The sequence below is a fragment of the Chelonus insularis genome, unplaced genomic scaffold (genome assembly GCF_013357705.1).
Source record: "Chelonus insularis isolate UGA/USDA-ARS -01 unplaced genomic scaffold, ASM1335770v1 contig_135_pilon, whole genome shotgun sequence".
NCBI classification, from domain to species: Eukaryota; Metazoa; Arthropoda; class Insecta; order Hymenoptera; family Braconidae; genus Chelonus; species Chelonus insularis.
Window position 1 is genome coordinate 1,143,622 of NW_023276376.1, and position 15,822 is coordinate 1,159,443.

The 15,822-nt window shown below is 28.6% G+C and overlaps 6 protein-coding genes across 11 annotated transcripts; 3 read left to right on the plus strand and 3 right to left on the minus strand.

Moving 5' to 3' along the window:
* Positions 1 to 50: 50 nt before the first annotated feature.
* On the plus strand, positions 51 to 3,185 carry Clic (chloride intracellular channel protein 5). Its single transcript, XM_035095821.1, has 4 exons — positions 51 to 377; positions 2,160 to 2,465; positions 2,544 to 2,870; positions 2,991 to 3,185. Exons 1-4 carry the CDS (start codon positions 309 to 311, stop codon positions 3,072 to 3,074), a joined length of 786 nt encoding a protein of 261 aa, XP_034951712.1. The 5' UTR covers positions 51 to 308; the 3' UTR covers positions 3,075 to 3,185.
* A 1,072-nt stretch (positions 3,186 to 4,257) lies between these two features.
* Tab2 (TAK1-associated binding protein 2) lies at positions 4,258 to 8,025 on the plus strand. 5 transcript variants are annotated; one of them, XM_035095706.1, is made up of 10 exons: positions 4,258 to 4,674; positions 5,079 to 5,217; positions 5,562 to 6,081; positions 6,147 to 6,539; positions 6,612 to 6,869; positions 6,952 to 7,103; positions 7,180 to 7,273; positions 7,345 to 7,623; positions 7,682 to 7,738; positions 7,824 to 8,025. In XM_035095706.1, exons 2-10 carry the CDS (start codon positions 5,110 to 5,112, stop codon positions 7,829 to 7,831), a joined length of 1,869 nt encoding a protein of 622 aa, XP_034951597.1. In that variant the 5' UTR covers positions 4,258 to 4,674; positions 5,079 to 5,109; the 3' UTR covers positions 7,832 to 8,025. The 5 variants fall into 5 exon arrangements, with proteins under 5 accessions (XP_034951597.1, XP_034951595.1, XP_034951594.1 ...); XM_035095704.1 differs by having other exon boundaries at positions 5,083 to 5,217; positions 7,844 to 8,025; XM_035095703.1 differs by having other exon boundaries at positions 4,259 to 4,674; positions 7,844 to 8,025.
* LOC118074482 (pre-mRNA-splicing factor Syf2) lies at positions 8,021 to 9,266 on the minus strand. Its single transcript, XM_035095710.1, has 4 exons — positions 8,951 to 9,266; positions 8,720 to 8,860; positions 8,332 to 8,624; positions 8,021 to 8,259 (listed from the first exon to the last, which is right to left on the minus strand). The coding sequence occupies exons 1-4, from the start codon at positions 9,038 to 9,040 to the stop codon at positions 8,094 to 8,096; spliced, it is 690 nt and encodes a 229-aa protein (XP_034951601.1). The 5' UTR covers positions 9,041 to 9,266; the 3' UTR covers positions 8,021 to 8,093.
* An 83-nt stretch (positions 9,267 to 9,349) lies between these two features.
* LOC118074481 (activating signal cointegrator 1) lies at positions 9,350 to 11,608 on the plus strand. The gene is made up of 9 exons (XM_035095709.1): positions 9,350 to 9,559; positions 9,632 to 9,744; positions 9,816 to 10,019; positions 10,113 to 10,380; positions 10,459 to 10,756; positions 10,829 to 10,995; positions 11,058 to 11,179; positions 11,245 to 11,436; positions 11,520 to 11,608. Exons 1-9 carry the CDS (start codon positions 9,492 to 9,494, stop codon positions 11,567 to 11,569), a joined length of 1,482 nt encoding a protein of 493 aa, XP_034951600.1. The 5' UTR covers positions 9,350 to 9,491; the 3' UTR covers positions 11,570 to 11,608.
* Positions 11,609 to 11,776: 168 nt separating this feature from the next.
* tamo (PUB and ZnF_RBZ domain-containing protein tamozhennic) lies at positions 11,777 to 13,785 on the minus strand. The gene is made up of 2 exons (XM_035095883.1): positions 13,647 to 13,785; positions 11,777 to 13,570 (listed from the first exon to the last, which is right to left on the minus strand). The coding sequence occupies exons 1-2, from the start codon at positions 13,783 to 13,785 to the stop codon at positions 11,952 to 11,954; spliced, it is 1,758 nt and encodes a 585-aa protein (XP_034951774.1). The 3' UTR covers positions 11,777 to 11,951.
* Positions 13,786 to 14,530: 745 nt separating this feature from the next.
* LOC118074340 (DET1- and DDB1-associated protein 1) lies at positions 14,531 to 15,747 on the minus strand. Of its 2 annotated transcripts, none has more exons than XM_035095479.1 (4): positions 15,546 to 15,747; positions 15,259 to 15,397; positions 15,126 to 15,187; positions 14,531 to 14,942 (listed from the first exon to the last, which is right to left on the minus strand). In XM_035095479.1, exons 1-4 carry the CDS (start codon positions 15,546 to 15,548, stop codon positions 14,841 to 14,843), a joined length of 306 nt encoding a protein of 101 aa, XP_034951370.1. In that variant the 5' UTR covers positions 15,549 to 15,747; the 3' UTR covers positions 14,531 to 14,840. The 2 variants fall into 2 exon arrangements, with proteins under 2 accessions (XP_034951370.1, XP_034951369.1); XM_035095478.1 differs by having other exon boundaries at positions 14,537 to 14,942; positions 15,117 to 15,187; positions 15,546 to 15,740.
* Between the last annotated feature and the right edge of the window lie 75 nt (positions 15,748 to 15,822).

The window sequence follows — 15,822 nt, forward strand, 5'->3', positions numbered from 1 at the left end:
GCTTATTATCACACGAATCGATTTACTATAGATTGTGCTTCCAACGTTTTTCCTGACTGCTTCTCCCAGTGATCAAACAAGCACAACAGTAATATTTTGCACGACCACTCGTTGCACTTGTCGAATAAATTTGTCAGGTGCAAGTTATTCATTATCTCACGTGAAATATAACCATTTATTTATGTACATATACGTATAAATTCAAGTGGTGTATAAATAATTTTTGTTTAAAATCCTAATTTTGATTCAATTCGTTGGAAAAGAAAAGTAAAATATTTTTGGGGCATACGAAAAGTACTAATCAAACGATGGCGGACGACGGACATGAGAATGGTTCAAGTAACGGCCAAGTTCCTCAAATTGAATTAATAATCAAGGTATTTTCAGATTAATAGGTTACTTTTTTCCTATTCTGATTGCAAATCACGATAATAATGTAGATTTTGATACATATAACATTTATATAAAAAAATGCTGATACATATCTAAAACGGAGTACCAGCATAAGTGTGGTCATTTTTTAATTTTGACGAGATTATACATATCCTTTTTTTATTTTTCCTCAATCTATTTCATAAGTTTTTTTTATATTTCAACTTTTTGTTCATTATTACTATAAAATATCGTCTTAATCATATTAGAATCCCGTCATAATTAAAAAATTTTTTATCTAGATTGTGATAGACTTTGTATAGATTATATGTCATTATTACTTTATGTCATTTACTACTTTGATAGCTACTATTATAATTTTATATTCGATTTACTAATAACATTCAAAGAACTTAAAAACAATATTGATAAATCATGAAAGAACTTCATACAAAGTAGGTCATCTTTTATTGTTAATTTTATTATAAAAGACATTATTTTTATTGACTCAATGACTAATTTAGTGATGATACCACATACACTTTTCTAAAGATGTAAGCCACAAATGAATTTTTACATTCAGTGATGACTAAGCAACGTCTATCTTTTGCTCTCGCTTTTGCTCTTTCTTTGAGCAAACGAAATATTAATTACTAATAAAACAAATAACTTAAAATAAATATTAAGTAATAGCAAAAATAAGGTGTTACAAAAACATTTATTTTCATGACAACTTACGTACTAGAAATCAAAAAAAAAAATTCATCATAAACCAAATGAACTTTGATTATTATTCTATGATATAAAAACAAAGAATTTTTAATTATATGACATCCATGAATCGCAAATAATAATTAGCATGTTTGTAAAATCATTCACTAAACTATTTAAACATAATTACACCCTGTGTAATGGTAGGCTGTTGATATAATTATTAGCACACAGTGTGACTAAATTTTCAATCAAACCGTTAAAAATGAATGAGTAAATTAATTGTTTCAATGGAGTATTCAGTCAAGGAGATACATGCATACATACTGTAAGAGAGATGCGGAAGAATAAGAGAGAAAGAAAAAGACTGTAATTAAAAATCATAATCCTAAAAATTTAATATATGTATATTACGTAAACTTGACTAGGTCGAGGACTAGCGGCAGGTTGTTTCTAGATTATAATTTCTAGGTTACAAGGTCAAAATTGACCTTGGTTAAAAAATATTCCTTGAAGTTAACAGTTGTATTATCTTCTCTCGGTATGTGTGTCAAACATATAAGATGCAGGATGATAGGAAGGAGAATGGATTAAAGTTCAATGTGACGGGCCAGGATTATTTGATACTAAATATTTTTTACAGTTCATCAACTATCTTACAACGTATCATAGATTTTTGATGATACGATTGCAAAGTACCAGAATATAGAACTAAAATAATCAATTGCAAAAAAAACTTCTAGTATTACATTCTAGCATAACATTTTTCGTTCTGCAGATTATCATTATCTTATCATCTTTATGATTAATGTAATACAGTGACACTTTTATTGTCACTATAACAGACATCACAAGAAAAATTACCACGAAAATATAATTGTCAAGAGATATTGAATTAATTTATACGTCTGTATGTCATGCACATCGTCTACTTGTCAAGTTATTGTATAGGTTCTTTCAAAAAAACAGTTTTATTTCTGTTAATGAGTAAATTTATATGCCCATTCTTTATTTGTTAATTGTTGTTTAAATGATGTTTATTATTATCAAAACTAACATCAAGATAAATTTTTTAGGCCTCAACAATCGATGGAAGACGAAAAGGAGCTTGTTTGTTTTGTCAAGAATACTTTATGGACTTGTATCTACTTGCTGAATTAAAAACAATTTCTCTAAAAGTTACTACAGTGGATATGCAAAAACCCCCACCTGATTTTCGCACCAATTTCCAAGCCACGCCCCCACCTATTCTTATTGATAATGGAGATGCTATCTTAGAAAATGAAAAAATCGAAAGGCACATTATGAAAAATATCCCTGGTGGACATAATCTTTTTGTACAAGATAAGGAAGTGGCAACGCTTGTTGAAAATTTATTTAGCGTAAGTATAATTCACTCATGGATTAATTTATATTCATATTACTAAAAATAACAATTAACATTAAACATGTGTTTACAGAAATTAAAGTTACTTCTCTTAAATGCGAAAGAAAAAGATAAGGATCCAAAATCCTCATCATTAATGGCACATCTTCGCAAGATCGATGAACATTTGGGCCGGAAAGGCACACGCTTTTTAACTGGAGATACGATGTGTTGTTTTGATTGTGAATTAATGCCACGTTTACAACATATTAGAGTTGCAGGAAAATACTTTGCTGATTTTGAAATACCTGAGTCTTTAGTTCACTTGTGGCGATATATGCATCATATGTATAGGCTAGATGCTTTTCTACAAAGTTGTCCTGCAGATCAAGACATTATCAACCATTATAAACTTCAACAGGTAAAAATTCCACTTTATTATTCGTTTTTACCCTTAAACATTTTCATTTAAGTTTGATGATACTGATTACAATAATTTGAATATCCTTATAATTATCTATAAATGAAAAATTGTTTACAGAGCATGAAGATGAAAAAACACGAGGAACTTGAAACGCCGACTTTCACAACAAGTATCCCCATTGAGGTCAACGACGATGAATAAAAAAGTAAAGAATCTACTTGATGGAGTGTCACACATGTCCATAACTTTATAGCGGACACTCTGTTATGTACTACGTAAATAGTTAATAAAACTATTAAGCCAATTTAAAAATTTTTTTGATAAAGTTCAGAACATGAGAATAGATGCGATCGAAAGATGCTCTGCAGATCTGAAAATCATTAACATCTATTTATCGACAAAATACAAAGTCAATTAAACAGTATATGTATATTTATAACACTGACGTATTCATACATAACTAAATACTTAACATGAAATCATTTTTATACCGAAAGTTTGTATAAGATTTTCAGTATGACTTTTGAATCATTGCCTAAGATGCAATTAATATTTAGAAACGAAATGTATTAGTGCTAAATATTGCTAACACAGTTTAATGCTTTTTTCAAACTATCAAAATATGTATTTTTGATGATACATAATGATCATAGAATTAAGAATATAATGAGGCCTAAAAATGTTTCTATTTGTGATAATTGAAAATTTATTTTTACATGATACGTAATATTTTTCGCAAATATTATACAAAAATTTTTGTTTATTACAATAGTATATTTTTGTGCCAAATACACGATGAACAGTTGGTTTATAAATTTATTGAAAATTTTTTCTTATGAATTTAAAATATCAAATGTTTTTTTTATTTTAAATAGGCACATTCAAGTTCAGATACTTATGTTCTTTCCGCGTTGATAACAAAATTTAGTAGTTAAATGATTTTAATATTAATATAGAATAGAAATATGCTAAACTAAATAACATTATACTGCTATTTATGTTATTGATAATGATAATTTACATGTTAATATTGTCTGTAAACGATTTTGGTTTATAATATGTTGAAAAATTGAAATACATATAATTAACTGCGCTACTAAATCTGTCTCTTTATTTAAATTCCTGCAAGTTATGCAAGTTTTTTTCATATTTAATTAATACATATTCATCAGTAATTTTGATTGTTTCATGAGTTGACTTTGAAGTTTGTGTATAGCTGATTCTAAAAGTTCAACTGACTTATCAACTGACGTACTGCATGACATAAGACGATTTGTAGTTCTTCACCTCCTACTTAGATCAGATGGAGTGTTGATTAAATTTTCCAAAATTCTCTAAATTAGTTCTTGATTCCTTCTCTCTTTTATTTTTTTTTTGCATCTATATGAAGGAAAGAATGCAATAATTTTGTTCAACCAATAAAAAATAATTATTAATAAAGTGTTTCGTATAGCTTACTACGGCTACTACAGATATGTTTTTTTTATCAACGACGTTTTTATTTATCTGTAAAAAAACTCCAATTCATTTCAATTCGTTTTACTGATCAAAAAATAATATATCATAATTTAGTGACAGAAAAATATGAATATTTATTATGAAAATAAATAGCAAGAAAAAGATTACAAATACCAAAAAGAATACTTCAAAAATAAGTTTATGAAGAAATCAGTACTTCATTACGAAGTTTATTAAGCTACATTTGTTATAACTTAAATTACTACTAAATAATAGTGTTCAATATTAGTTTTTTCATTATTATAATCCAACATTACGTAAAAAATTTTTTGATGATTGTCCGGTAAGTGCATTTATTTAATTATAAACCAATATATGAATAGTTTATTTATATTTATCAAAATACGTACTTAACTAAAAATACAAATAACTTGGAAAATTTCAAATCAACTTCATCATATTTCGATTAAATGTGCTTGATTGTCATCATTTATGCATACTCTGATTATCGTAAGCTAATAAGAAATATTAAAAAATTCTATCTGTTGTTAATATGTAAATTGTTAATAAATATGTATATGACATACCCGTGTATATATTAGAAAATTCATGTAGTAGATGTAATACAATAAATCAAATGATATTGTATTTCGTCGTTGCTGATATAATTCTTTAAGTATATTAAATATTTAACACTATCATTATTACAACTATTATAAATACAATATAAAAAGCACGTCAATCTAGATAGGCTCTAGTAAAAGGATGGGGTCCTACAATGGGGGACTGCCACTGCTCTAACATCGCCATCATGCAGCTATTCCACGAGCTGAAGCAACAATTTCCAGCTCTTCCAGATCACGTTGTTTCTCAATGCATCGCCCAGGTATATCAAGACCTGCAAAAAATTGAAAGCAACATGTAACATACCAAAAAGGCAATTCCAGTTTGATTTCCAGCCTTGTTATTTATCCCAATAATATTTGACTAATTCGTCTTGACTCAACTGTTATTAGTTATTATATCAATATATGTTTTATATTGACATTTATATGTACTTCATTTTGTTTGTATCATACATAGTAGCGAAAAACATTTGAATCTTCATCTGAAGTTCATCTTCGTGGATTTTGAGCTGTTAAGCTAACACTGCACGAGTTTGAAAATAATAATTTATAATGAATTAGTATTTGTCAAATGTTGATTAATTTTTTCAACAATGTGTTTCAGAACAGTCACGATAAAGACGTTTGTGCAGCGAGTTTACGAGAAACTCAAAAATTGACACGTCCATTTTTTGGATCATTTCCACCTAATACAACAACTAGTCCCATAGTGGGCATTTCGTCAAATCCAATTGATTTGAATTCGTCCAAAGTACAACAACGGCCAGTTTCTTTAGATGTCAGTCCATTATCAGCATCATTGCCACCTCAGCAATGTCAGACTTATTTTCATAAACGACGATTTTTACCACCCCTACCACCACTCATATCTTCATTAGACACATCTCCATCAACATCTTCAGGGATTCGTGTACAAGCACCCTCTTCTGCACCTCCAATTTCTCACTTCACAAGAGATTTTTTTCCAAATACTCCATCAAGTAGAGGTGTATCAATATCTAGTCCAATTACACCTGAGAAACGAACTTGTAATGATGTTAAAAACAATATAAATGTTCTAACACCAACTTCTGGTTTTAAATTAAATGTGAATGTTGCTTGTAGTCCAGCTACAGATAATCGTGGTAAGACCAAAGCTGTTTAAAATGATTAAAGCAAATGAAAATGATCAATATAAATTTCTTTTCAGATTTTGTACAAACGGAAAATCCTTTTAAACACACTTCAATTAATAGCGATAAATTTTTAGGATCCAATAACATCAATGAGTCTTCTTATGTACCTATAGATCTGCATACTCGAAGTTATACTTCAGTTAGTTTGACTTTACGACCTCCTTCATCAGAACCTCAACCACCAATCGACATAAGATCAAAGGGTTCAAGTCTCACGTACTCGACCTCTTCTTCTGACCCTCGAGGCTTTCAAAGTCGGTTACAAATTAGCATTGGACCTACTTCTGAAAATCTTGGTAGTGTGTCGGCTGCAAGAATAAGGCCCTCAACAATGAGCCATTCAAAGCAGCCTAATAATGTCACTTCAATGGGATCTATTCCGCATAATAATCTTCAAAGGTCTTCAGGTACATTAATACAGTCATTAAATCAAACGAATATACCATTACTGAATGCTGACCCAGTTGTGCTAATTTTAGGTTTATCGAACTTTTCAGCTGGATTACAACATGAGAGTACAATTATGAATCCATCCCAGCATTCTTCTTCAGCTGCTACAAAAATAATTCCAACACAAAGTGATTGCAGTAGTAATGATCAAAATTTTCCAATCACTCCTTCAATAGCTCAACCAAAATTTTCTTTATCATTAAATACCTCTATTAACAAAGAACCTCCAATATCTTCACCTAGTAAACAACCTGTCATCGATGTGAATTTGTTAACATTAAATAATGGTAATATACATTGCATAGAAATATCTATTAATATTTATCATAGAAATTCTATTAATAGGCTGTATTTGTAATTCGATTATAGTACCGAAACACCAAAAACAGTTAGTAACGGAGCAGTACATAAGAAAAGAGAAATTAGCCAAAGAGCTTAAAATCGAAAAAGGAAAACTTGCAGCAATGAAAAAAGAACTTGAAACTCTATCAAAGCCTCGAGATCCTTTAGTTTCATTACAGGTGAGATAAATATTTTATATCAGTTCATAAAAAAATGTATTAAAATTTTTCATGGAACAATTTGATTAAATTTAAGGAACTTGGAAAAAGATTACGTAGTGAAATTTACCAACTTCGACTTGAGTGTAATCTTCTGGCAGATGAAGTAGATCAAAGATCAGATCCTACAGGTATTCATGCCTCCGTTAATGATAGTACAACAATGAGTTAAGAATGATAATAAAAATAACGGCAATTTCAGTACCGTTTGGAGAAACAAATGAAGAATTTTATCAAGGAATTTATACTGGACAGGTACTCAATTTACCAGCATTTACTACATCTTCAACATTACCTCCACCTTTACCAAGTGTACCACCTGCTTTGGAACCTGATAGGAATGATAATCATTACGTAGATAATGATAATAATAAAGATGGTCCTTCATGGATTTGTGAAATGTGTACATTCGATAACCATCCACTAATGGACACTTGTGAACAATGCGATATGCCACGATTTCCTTCTCTCGAAGCTCAAGGTAAGTATCCATAGCTTGGAGTTAATGTGAAGAAAACATTTTTCGTTTTTTTTTTCAGGAGAAACGCGAGATATTCATATACGTGTTACTCACCATCACAACTTTTCACCTAGAAGTAAGTTTAATGAGTGATGGACTTTTTTTCTTAATGAATAGTTATGGTATATCGAGCATAGATATCATAACATCTTAAATAAAAGTTAATTGAATATATTTTTAGGACCTCTTCACAGTTGGGTGGTGTAATTACAATAAAAGTTTGAATAGAAACAAGATTCTGATGAATCATTTGTACATACATTGATTAAATAATTTATTGAGTATCAGTAATTTGTTGTGAAAAATAATTGAAACCATTGACAATATGAAAATATTAAATAATATAATTACAACCAAATATAATCAAATGTATTTATTTTTTTATTTAATAATTGCCTGTTTCAAATATATTGCTTGAATAAATAAATACGTTAAACAGCAGTTCCTCGTTCTAAATTAAGCTTAGTTTCTTTTGTATATTCTCCATAAAATCGTTCAAGTTTGAGGTTAAATCTAGCATTCCTTTCATTAATATAATCAATATCTGCATCATCATTATGAGTCCTTCTCCTACTGTACTTCTCTCTTTTACTAATCCTGTAAATTAAATGATTACATTTTAGCTTCAAAATCAGAAACTTTACTCAAATGAAAAAAATAAATACATACTGCTTCTCTAAATCTTCGACCATTTTATCAACAGCTTCTTTTTTATCTTCTTGTAATCCATGAAGAATAGTATTTCGATCTCCATAAAAAGCAGGTCCAAGCTTTTCTTTAGCTGCTTCATAATTTTCCATGTTAGGCTTTATGCCTTTGACTAATCTGTTATATTGTCTGATTGTTGCTTGTTCATAACTTGAAAAACCTGTATCGGGATTCTTCTTCTTTAGTTTTCGAGCAATACGCTCAGCTTCAAGTGCATCAATGTTTAAAAGTTTTTGCCGCTCATAATTTAGACCCTTTAAAAACAAAAATAAACATTGAAAATATATTATTATTATTATTGTTATTATAAATTAATCGTTTAATAAATCAGTTTAATTAATAAATATACCTTTTCTTCAGCTTCCTTGCGTGCTTTTTCATCGTTAATAATCCACTCTGCTTGACGTTTCTTTGCTTCCCAATTAGATGGTAATTTCTTCCTTTTATCTTCTTCTACTACTTCTTTATGATTTCGAGTTCTAGCTTCATTCTATATTATTAAAATAAAAAATCATAAAATGAAAAATACTCCAAAATTGTATTTTGAGGTTATAAAGTTAACATTAATCAATTTTCTCACCCTTAAAGCATGTAACTTTCGCAATCGTTTCATACGTTCTGCATGTTTTTCAGCCTTTGACTTTTGATCTTGATTTATTTCATTTTCCATTTTAATAATTAAAAACAAATACGTATTTTTTCGATGATGTTACGTATAGACTTGTATGTATATCACGAATTTTTTAGCATTTATGAATTTATTTTAAATTATAATTATTATAGAACAACAATGCTTTATTACAATACAATTAATGTTTTTGTAAATTTTATTATTGAAAAATATTTAATTGAAAAACTACATACAACACAAAACACCAATATTATTGTTGCAGTTGTCACAAATGAACATCTACGGAGTTAATCGAATCGTTCCGATTATTACCGAAGTACGTACTATAATACTACGGTCTGTCACTTGAATCACATGGCTAAAGAATAGATTCTGAGTCAAAATTTCTGACCCGTTTTGTATTCTTTGGTTCTGCTTATTACAGAACAATTTTTCTTATAACAATTGATATTTTACGAAAAGTAGTATTCAATTTAATTATAATTCAAAAATGGAAAGGTGGATTAATGATAGCCTATCTCAACTATTAGATTTTCCTGTTCCAGATGATTTAACACAGTAATTCAAAATTCTTGCAATTAAACTGGTATAAAAATAATACAGAAATATATTATTATTATTATATTACAGATATATCCTTCAAATTCAAGATGAAAGAGATTTAGATGATTATTTGAAAACTCTATTAAATTTTGAAAATCATAAACATCGAAACTTTGTTACAGAACTTAAGAGAAGAAAAGGTTACTTTTATTAAGATATTTGTTTAAGTGTAATAGTAATTCTTAACTGATGTTTATTAATTATTTACCAGCATCCGAAAATGTTCTACTTGGATATAAAAAAGTCGATGATAATCAGCCTATTATCTCCAAACAAACTGACAAAAAGAAAAATAAAACAAGCAAAGATAAAGAAGATCATCAAGAGGCTTCCAAGGAAAAAGGGAAAAAAAAATCCAAATTTGTAAATATTTTCAGTGATGATGGAAAAGATAAACTCACTATTTTCTTAAAAAGTACTTACCTTATTGACACATTATTAATTTTTTAAATTAAGGACACATACAAAAATAATTGGTATGTATTTATTTTAAATTATGTACCATCAGGTAGAATGAAATGTGACTGTGAAGCTAAAACGCATTCTTTGATAAACAATTGTCTCAACTGTGGTAAAATCGTTTGTGCTCAAGAAGGATCAGGACCTTGTTTCTTTTGTGGTGAGCTAGTTTGTACTCCAGATCAACAATCAGTATTAGCCATGAATACTAAACAATCAGACAATTTATATAATAAATTAATGGATCTGAAAATAACTGGAGATCAACAAATCGCACTTTCTCAACGTGATAAACTTCTAGAATTTGATCGTAATAGGTTCGTATGGACAGAATTTTAAGATAACTCAATTATTTACAATGATTAATGAACTAATGAATAACTTCATTATTACAGCACTAAACGAACACAAGTCATTGATGATGAATGTGATTACTATCAATCATCTGATAGTATGTGGTTGTCGGCAAAAGAACGAGAAACTTTGAAGAAGCGTGAAGAAGAAATATGGAATAAAAAGCATGAATCTCGACTATCCAAAAAAGTTACTCTTGATTTTTATGGAAGACAAGTTATTGAAGAACCAGAAGACTTTTCTAGTTATTCTTTTGATGAAAATCAAGAAGATTCTTCAATTCCATATGACAATGATATGAGTTTAATTTGTCCCACTGTTGAATTTAAACGACCTCAAGTAAGTTTTGCAAAATACTGTAATATTTGACTTTTTCTTGTTATTTATTCACTATTTCACATAATATTTTAGTACATTGAAACGGAAAAGTCTACAATGTTAGAAACTCAAAATCTATTAAACTGTTCCATGAACAATTTTCGAGTTCAAGATAAACAACTTTTAGAAATGAGCGATGATGGATGTTGTCTAAGTATGCACCAACCATACGCTTCGCTTTTAGTCGCAGGAATCAAAAAGTGAGTTTAATTTTTAACATAATCCATCTTTGTATGTTTAATCTTGAATTATTTTACTTCAGACATGAAGGAAGAACTTGGTATTCTGCTCATCGAGGAAGACTTTGGATTCATGCAGCAGCAAAACAGCCATCTCCTGAAGAAATAACTACTATTCAAAGTTTTTACAAAAATTTACTTGGAGGTAAATTTTTTCAGCTTTTTATCATGGAAATACACATATGAAATAATTATTAACATATTATTCAGATGACATAAAGTTTCCAAAACAATATTCGACGGGATGCCTATTAGGATGCGTTACTGTAACAGATGTTATAGCTCAAGATGAATATAGGATAATGTATCCAGATGGAGAATCCGAAAGTCCTTATGTGTTTATATGTGAAGATTTTCGAGAGTTAAAAATAAAATTTCCCATGCAAGGAAAGCACAAAATTTGTAAGAATTTGTTTTTAATATATTTTTTATGAACTCAGACAATAATTTATAACAATTTTTAGTAATGTATTAATTTTTTTCAGATAAACTTGATAAAGCAATCCATAAAGCAGCACTTAAGTGCCTAAGATAATAATGTATTCGATTTAATAAAATAAATTATTAAATATTATATTCTAATATTTTTTGTTTATCAAATACTACTTCATGCTGTAGCAATAAAGATTTACTATAAAATTAGAATTCAATATTGATTATTTTCTTAATTAAAAAAAAATAATAACTAACTGTTTTATTCCACAGTACGGAAATATCAAAATTCTACTTAAAGAAATAAAATAAGATGCACAAGTTATTTATTTTGTTTAAAGAATATTTGTGCTTAATCTAATATATAAAACATATTTTTCTTTTATTATTTAATGTTAAAATTTAACAGATATCTAATATCAATATACCTTTTTTGTTTAATTAAAATCGTTAACAATTTTGTAAATAAAAAATAAAACAAATAACTAAATATAAGTTGGAGAATCTTTTAAACTAGAATTACATACAGCACACACTAGAGCGTCTTTCTCATTGACTAATGTACATTTTGGACACTCTTTTCCACCACTGGCAAGTGGTCGGTCTTCATTGCCCTTCCACCTTGATTTATTACACATCTCACAGATTTCTCGATCTGATGTATTGAGATATGTGCAAGTAGAGCAATTCCACTTATCATTTTTCTTGGATTCTTCATCCTTACTTCGAATTGACATATGGTTGACTAAATCTACTACTTTGTCATAATTTTTTGAACATCTTGTCGAAGCTTGATTGTGCTTATAATTTTTTTCTTCCGCATTACCTTGATTTTCTTCATTTTCATTTGATAAATATAAATCTATCAGTTGCAAAGACGATCTATTGTTATGAAAATCATTGCCATTACTCGAGGAATTATGGTTTTTCTTTTGTGATCGATGGCTTTCATATTTATCTTCATGTTCATTTATTGTTTTCGAAGATTTAGATTTAGAACTATTCTTTTTTCGTAACACATCTTCACGTTCTGCAATATCTTTTGAATATCCAAGATTATTTAAACTTCGGTAAACAAAATCCCATGACTCATTAGATGCTGAATCGAGACTTGTTGAAGTCTTGATTGGTTTTCGATCAATTTTGTTATAATTATCTTCTTCTAATCTACTTGAGAAATCTACCTGATCCATACTTCTATTTGCATATCGTCTATTGCGTGACTTTTCATAATTAATTACTGGAAGTGGTGGTTCCAACTCGATTAATTGCCCAGTTGGGATTTTTGCTCCATAATGTGGAGTACTATGCACATAATAATCACGATGAATACCATCATAAACTCTGTTATTCACAGGTGGAATACAACCATATACATTATGAAATCCATTTATCAAAGGCGACTGAAGTGATTGATAGTACCTAACATTTTCTGTAGGATATCGATAATCAGGCTCAGTCGGAATACTTGGTTTATAATTGCCTATTACATGATGGGGAGCTGTTGTTGCTGGTATTGTGTCAATAGCTGCTGGCTGAATAAAGTGTAAATCATGATAATTCTGGAGCTTAAGACGACTTTGATACATTCGTTCCCAAAACCGATGATTAAGAGCACGAACTGCTTGTTCTGGTGTACCAACATGACTCTCACGAAACTCTAAGACTTGCAACCATGAAATTGTGAAAGTTTGTGACACTTTTTCCCAGATTTCTTTGATGATTTGACATTCAACAAAGGCCACGATTGCATCTCTGCTTACATAAGATACTTTATCAGGATCTATTGGACCTTCTAGAGTCAACACTCCGAGCCCTGTATGTTTATAACCCATTAATTCAAACATCAACTCAGCTCCAATTAAATTAGCTTCAATTTCATGTTTGTAATATCCACTATATGTTCGTAATGTACGATATTCTTTTCTCCATGGTTGAGCTAACAGATTCGCTGCATATAAGGATATTGCAGTCCATGCTGAACAAGCTCGATATCCACTGAATTCGTTGACTGTTGCTGCTGATCGGTGGAGAATATGAGCAGTTTCAGGAAATATATATTTATTTTCATGAGGCACTAAATGAAGATACTCTTTTATAATTCCTTAAAAAAACGAATTGATCGATGAATAATTATGAGAGTTTATAAGTTATGATAGAAAATTGTAAATTTAATTTACCTTCGAGTTTGTGACGTTGCTCTAATTTTGAAGGACTTTCATCAATTTGCAAATAAGCAAGATGACTTTTTTCAAGATTAATACTCAGCTCTTCAAGCTGATCCATCATTATACCTCTTGACATTCCATTTAACAACATTTGTTCCAATTTGTGTACAGAATATTTTTATAAAATAACATAAAAACTTTGATTTAAAAATATTTAATTATTTACTACAAAATTTAAATTGTAATTTCTAGTCTCAATCTATAAATAAAATCTAAATTTAGAGGCTAGGACTCGTTCAATATAATTTTAAAAAATTAATAAACCACATTTAACATCTATCATGACAATTATTAATATCATTCTTAGAATAATTTTTGCTTAATAATTCACTAAAGAGCCACATGTTTCACTTTATTTTTTAATAATAATAAACTAAAGTAAAATATAAACAGATGACATAGATAAATTCAGAGATTCCTTAAGATATTAGTGGCATCTAGTGAAATTCTTGTGCTTCATTATAAATTTTTTATATAAAATAAATCATTCCATTATTGAGTCATGATCCTTGGATTATTGATTAAAATTGCAATATTAATAAATTATATCTATCGAAATAAGGATTTGCAAAGTTATTTTATGCAAAAAATTAACATTAATCATTTAAACATCATTTCAAACAATTGTTCTTTAAAATCCATTTACAACGCCACTTATACCATGTACCATTAGTCGATAATTTTTAAAATCAAAAAACACTTGTAATAAATTAAATTGTAATAAATAATTTTATTGTTACAATTAAAAAGTAAATTAATTTACATAGTTTTTTAATTTACATTGAAATTATTTACAAACAAAACATTTTATTATTTAACTAATGTACAATCAAATATTCTTGTCATGCATTCATTGCACACAAATGATTTTCAGCGTTATGATAATTATTTATACATTATTAGTCTATGTGATAATTCATTTATAATTCAATAAAAAAATTAATCAATAATAAAAGCACGAAAAAATAAAATTGATATAAATGAACCAAAAAATTATGTGATTTCTAGACGAAACAATGAAGTAGATAGATAAATGTGGAATGTTATACTGAAAATTTCACCACACAATAATTATGAATGAAATTAAAATTTTAAGCCACGCAGTAAAAAAACCTTATTATCGAAAAAACTCTTAAATTTATCTTATTAAAGATCGTTTAGTTCAAGTCGTGCCCTTTTACCACGTCGGACATTAGCTTCATCTGCTGAATCACTTGCAGATAATAATTCTCTTTTTCTTTCGACATCCTGAAAATTGTTCAAATGTAGAAAATATCAGTAATGTAAATTATTTGATGGCCTAAATCATTTCAGAATTTTATACATTCAATATGCTGTTCTATAAGTTTAATTTACAGCTATATAGAAAATTGAGAAAATTCAGTTTAATTGTCTAATAGTAGTTAAGAGTTGTTTACTAACATTTGTTACCTTCTTATCCCACTTTTGATGAAGATATCTTAAAAGAATGGTGGTTGTTTCCGAGACAATAACTGTAAGCAATTCTTATTTAATTTAATGAATGATGGTGTATTTCCAGACATATTCAGATTGTCATTACTACCTTGTTCAGAAGGATAGTCTTTGGTTGGTAAATAAACCGATGGCCTTTTTACACAAGTTCTATTACCATTATCTGTGTGAAAATTGGCAAAATTGTTTTCATTGTGTGATGGTAAACCTTTCAAAAACTCTGCAACAGACTTTAACGAAAAAATTGAAGAGTATGTAAGATAAATGCTCCAAAGAATTGATTGCAAAACAAGTCAAATAGTAATACTATAACCTCCATAGAAAATGTAATACATCTAATCTATAACTTATACATTAATTGTTTTTTTTTTCACTTACCATAATTATAAAAGCCTAAATATCAGTATCCAATATGTAATTGATAAATATCTTGTATCAGCAATGTTTAATTGCCAACTGATTTTAATAGCAAAAGTGACAAATGAACGAATGAATACAAAGATTATAAAGTAATGTATCTCCTTTATAAATACATGAATATTGTCCTGTAGATAGTACTATACAGTCAATCTTTAATTGGACCGACTTTTTACGATAGAATAGTACATATATGTAAGATTCGAGATATAAAAGAGAGAGATAGAAATAGTAGTTA

Bases quoted from the DNA above. Each gene is read 5' to 3' on its own strand.
- LOC118074482 (XM_035095710.1), bottom strand. From the start codon at position 9,040: ATGGAAAATGAAATAAATCAAGATCAAAAGTCAAAGGCTGAAAAACAT. The intron at 8,861-8,950 runs GTGAGAAAATTG...TTAATAATATAG, and splicing joins GAAAGTTACATGCTTTAAGG to AATGAAGCTAGAACTCGAAA. The intron at 8,625-8,719 runs GTATATTTATTA...TTGTTTTTAAAG, and splicing joins GCAAGGAAGCTGAAGAAAAG to GGTCTAAATTATGAGCGGCA.
- LOC118074340 (XM_035095478.1), bottom strand. The intron at 15,188-15,258 runs GTAGTAATGACA...AATTGCTTACAG, and splicing joins AGACTATCCTTCTGAACAAG to TTATTGTCTCGGAAACAACC. The intron at 14,943-15,116 runs GTTAGTAAACAA...AACAATTTTCAG, and splicing joins GGGATAAGAAGGTAACAAAT to GATGTCGAAAGAAAAAGAGA.
- Tab2 (XM_035095704.1), top strand. From the start codon at position 5,110: ATGGGGGACTGCCACTGCTCTAACATCGCCATCATGCAGCTATTCCAC. The intron at 6,870-6,951 runs GTAATATACATT...ATTCGATTATAG, and splicing joins TTTGTTAACATTAAATAATG to TACCGAAACACCAAAAACAG. The intron at 7,104-7,179 runs GTGAGATAAATA...ATTAAATTTAAG, and splicing joins ATCCTTTAGTTTCATTACAG to GAACTTGGAAAAAGATTACG.
- Clic (XM_035095821.1), top strand. From the start codon at position 309: ATGGCGGACGACGGACATGAGAATGGTTCAAGTAACGGCCAAGTTCCT. The intron at 378-2,159 runs GTATTTTCAGAT...TAAATTTTTTAG, and splicing joins AAATTGAATTAATAATCAAG to GCCTCAACAATCGATGGAAG. The intron at 2,466-2,543 runs GTAAGTATAATT...ATGTGTTTACAG, and splicing joins TTGTTGAAAATTTATTTAGC to AAATTAAAGTTACTTCTCTT.
- tamo (XM_035095883.1), bottom strand. From the start codon at position 13,785: ATGTTGTTAAATGGAATGTCAAGAGGTATAATGATGGATCAGCTTGAA. The intron at 13,571-13,646 runs GTAAATTAAATT...CGTTTTTTTAAG, and splicing joins GCAACGTCACAAACTCGAAG to GAATTATAAAAGAGTATCTT.
- LOC118074481 (XM_035095709.1), top strand. From the start codon at position 9,492: ATGGAAAGGTGGATTAATGATAGCCTATCTCAACTATTAGATTTTCCT. The intron at 9,745-9,815 runs GTTACTTTTATT...ATTATTTACCAG, and splicing joins AGAACTTAAGAGAAGAAAAG to CATCCGAAAATGTTCTACTT. The intron at 10,757-10,828 runs GTAAGTTTTGCA...ATAATATTTTAG, and splicing joins TTGAATTTAAACGACCTCAA to TACATTGAAACGGAAAAGTC.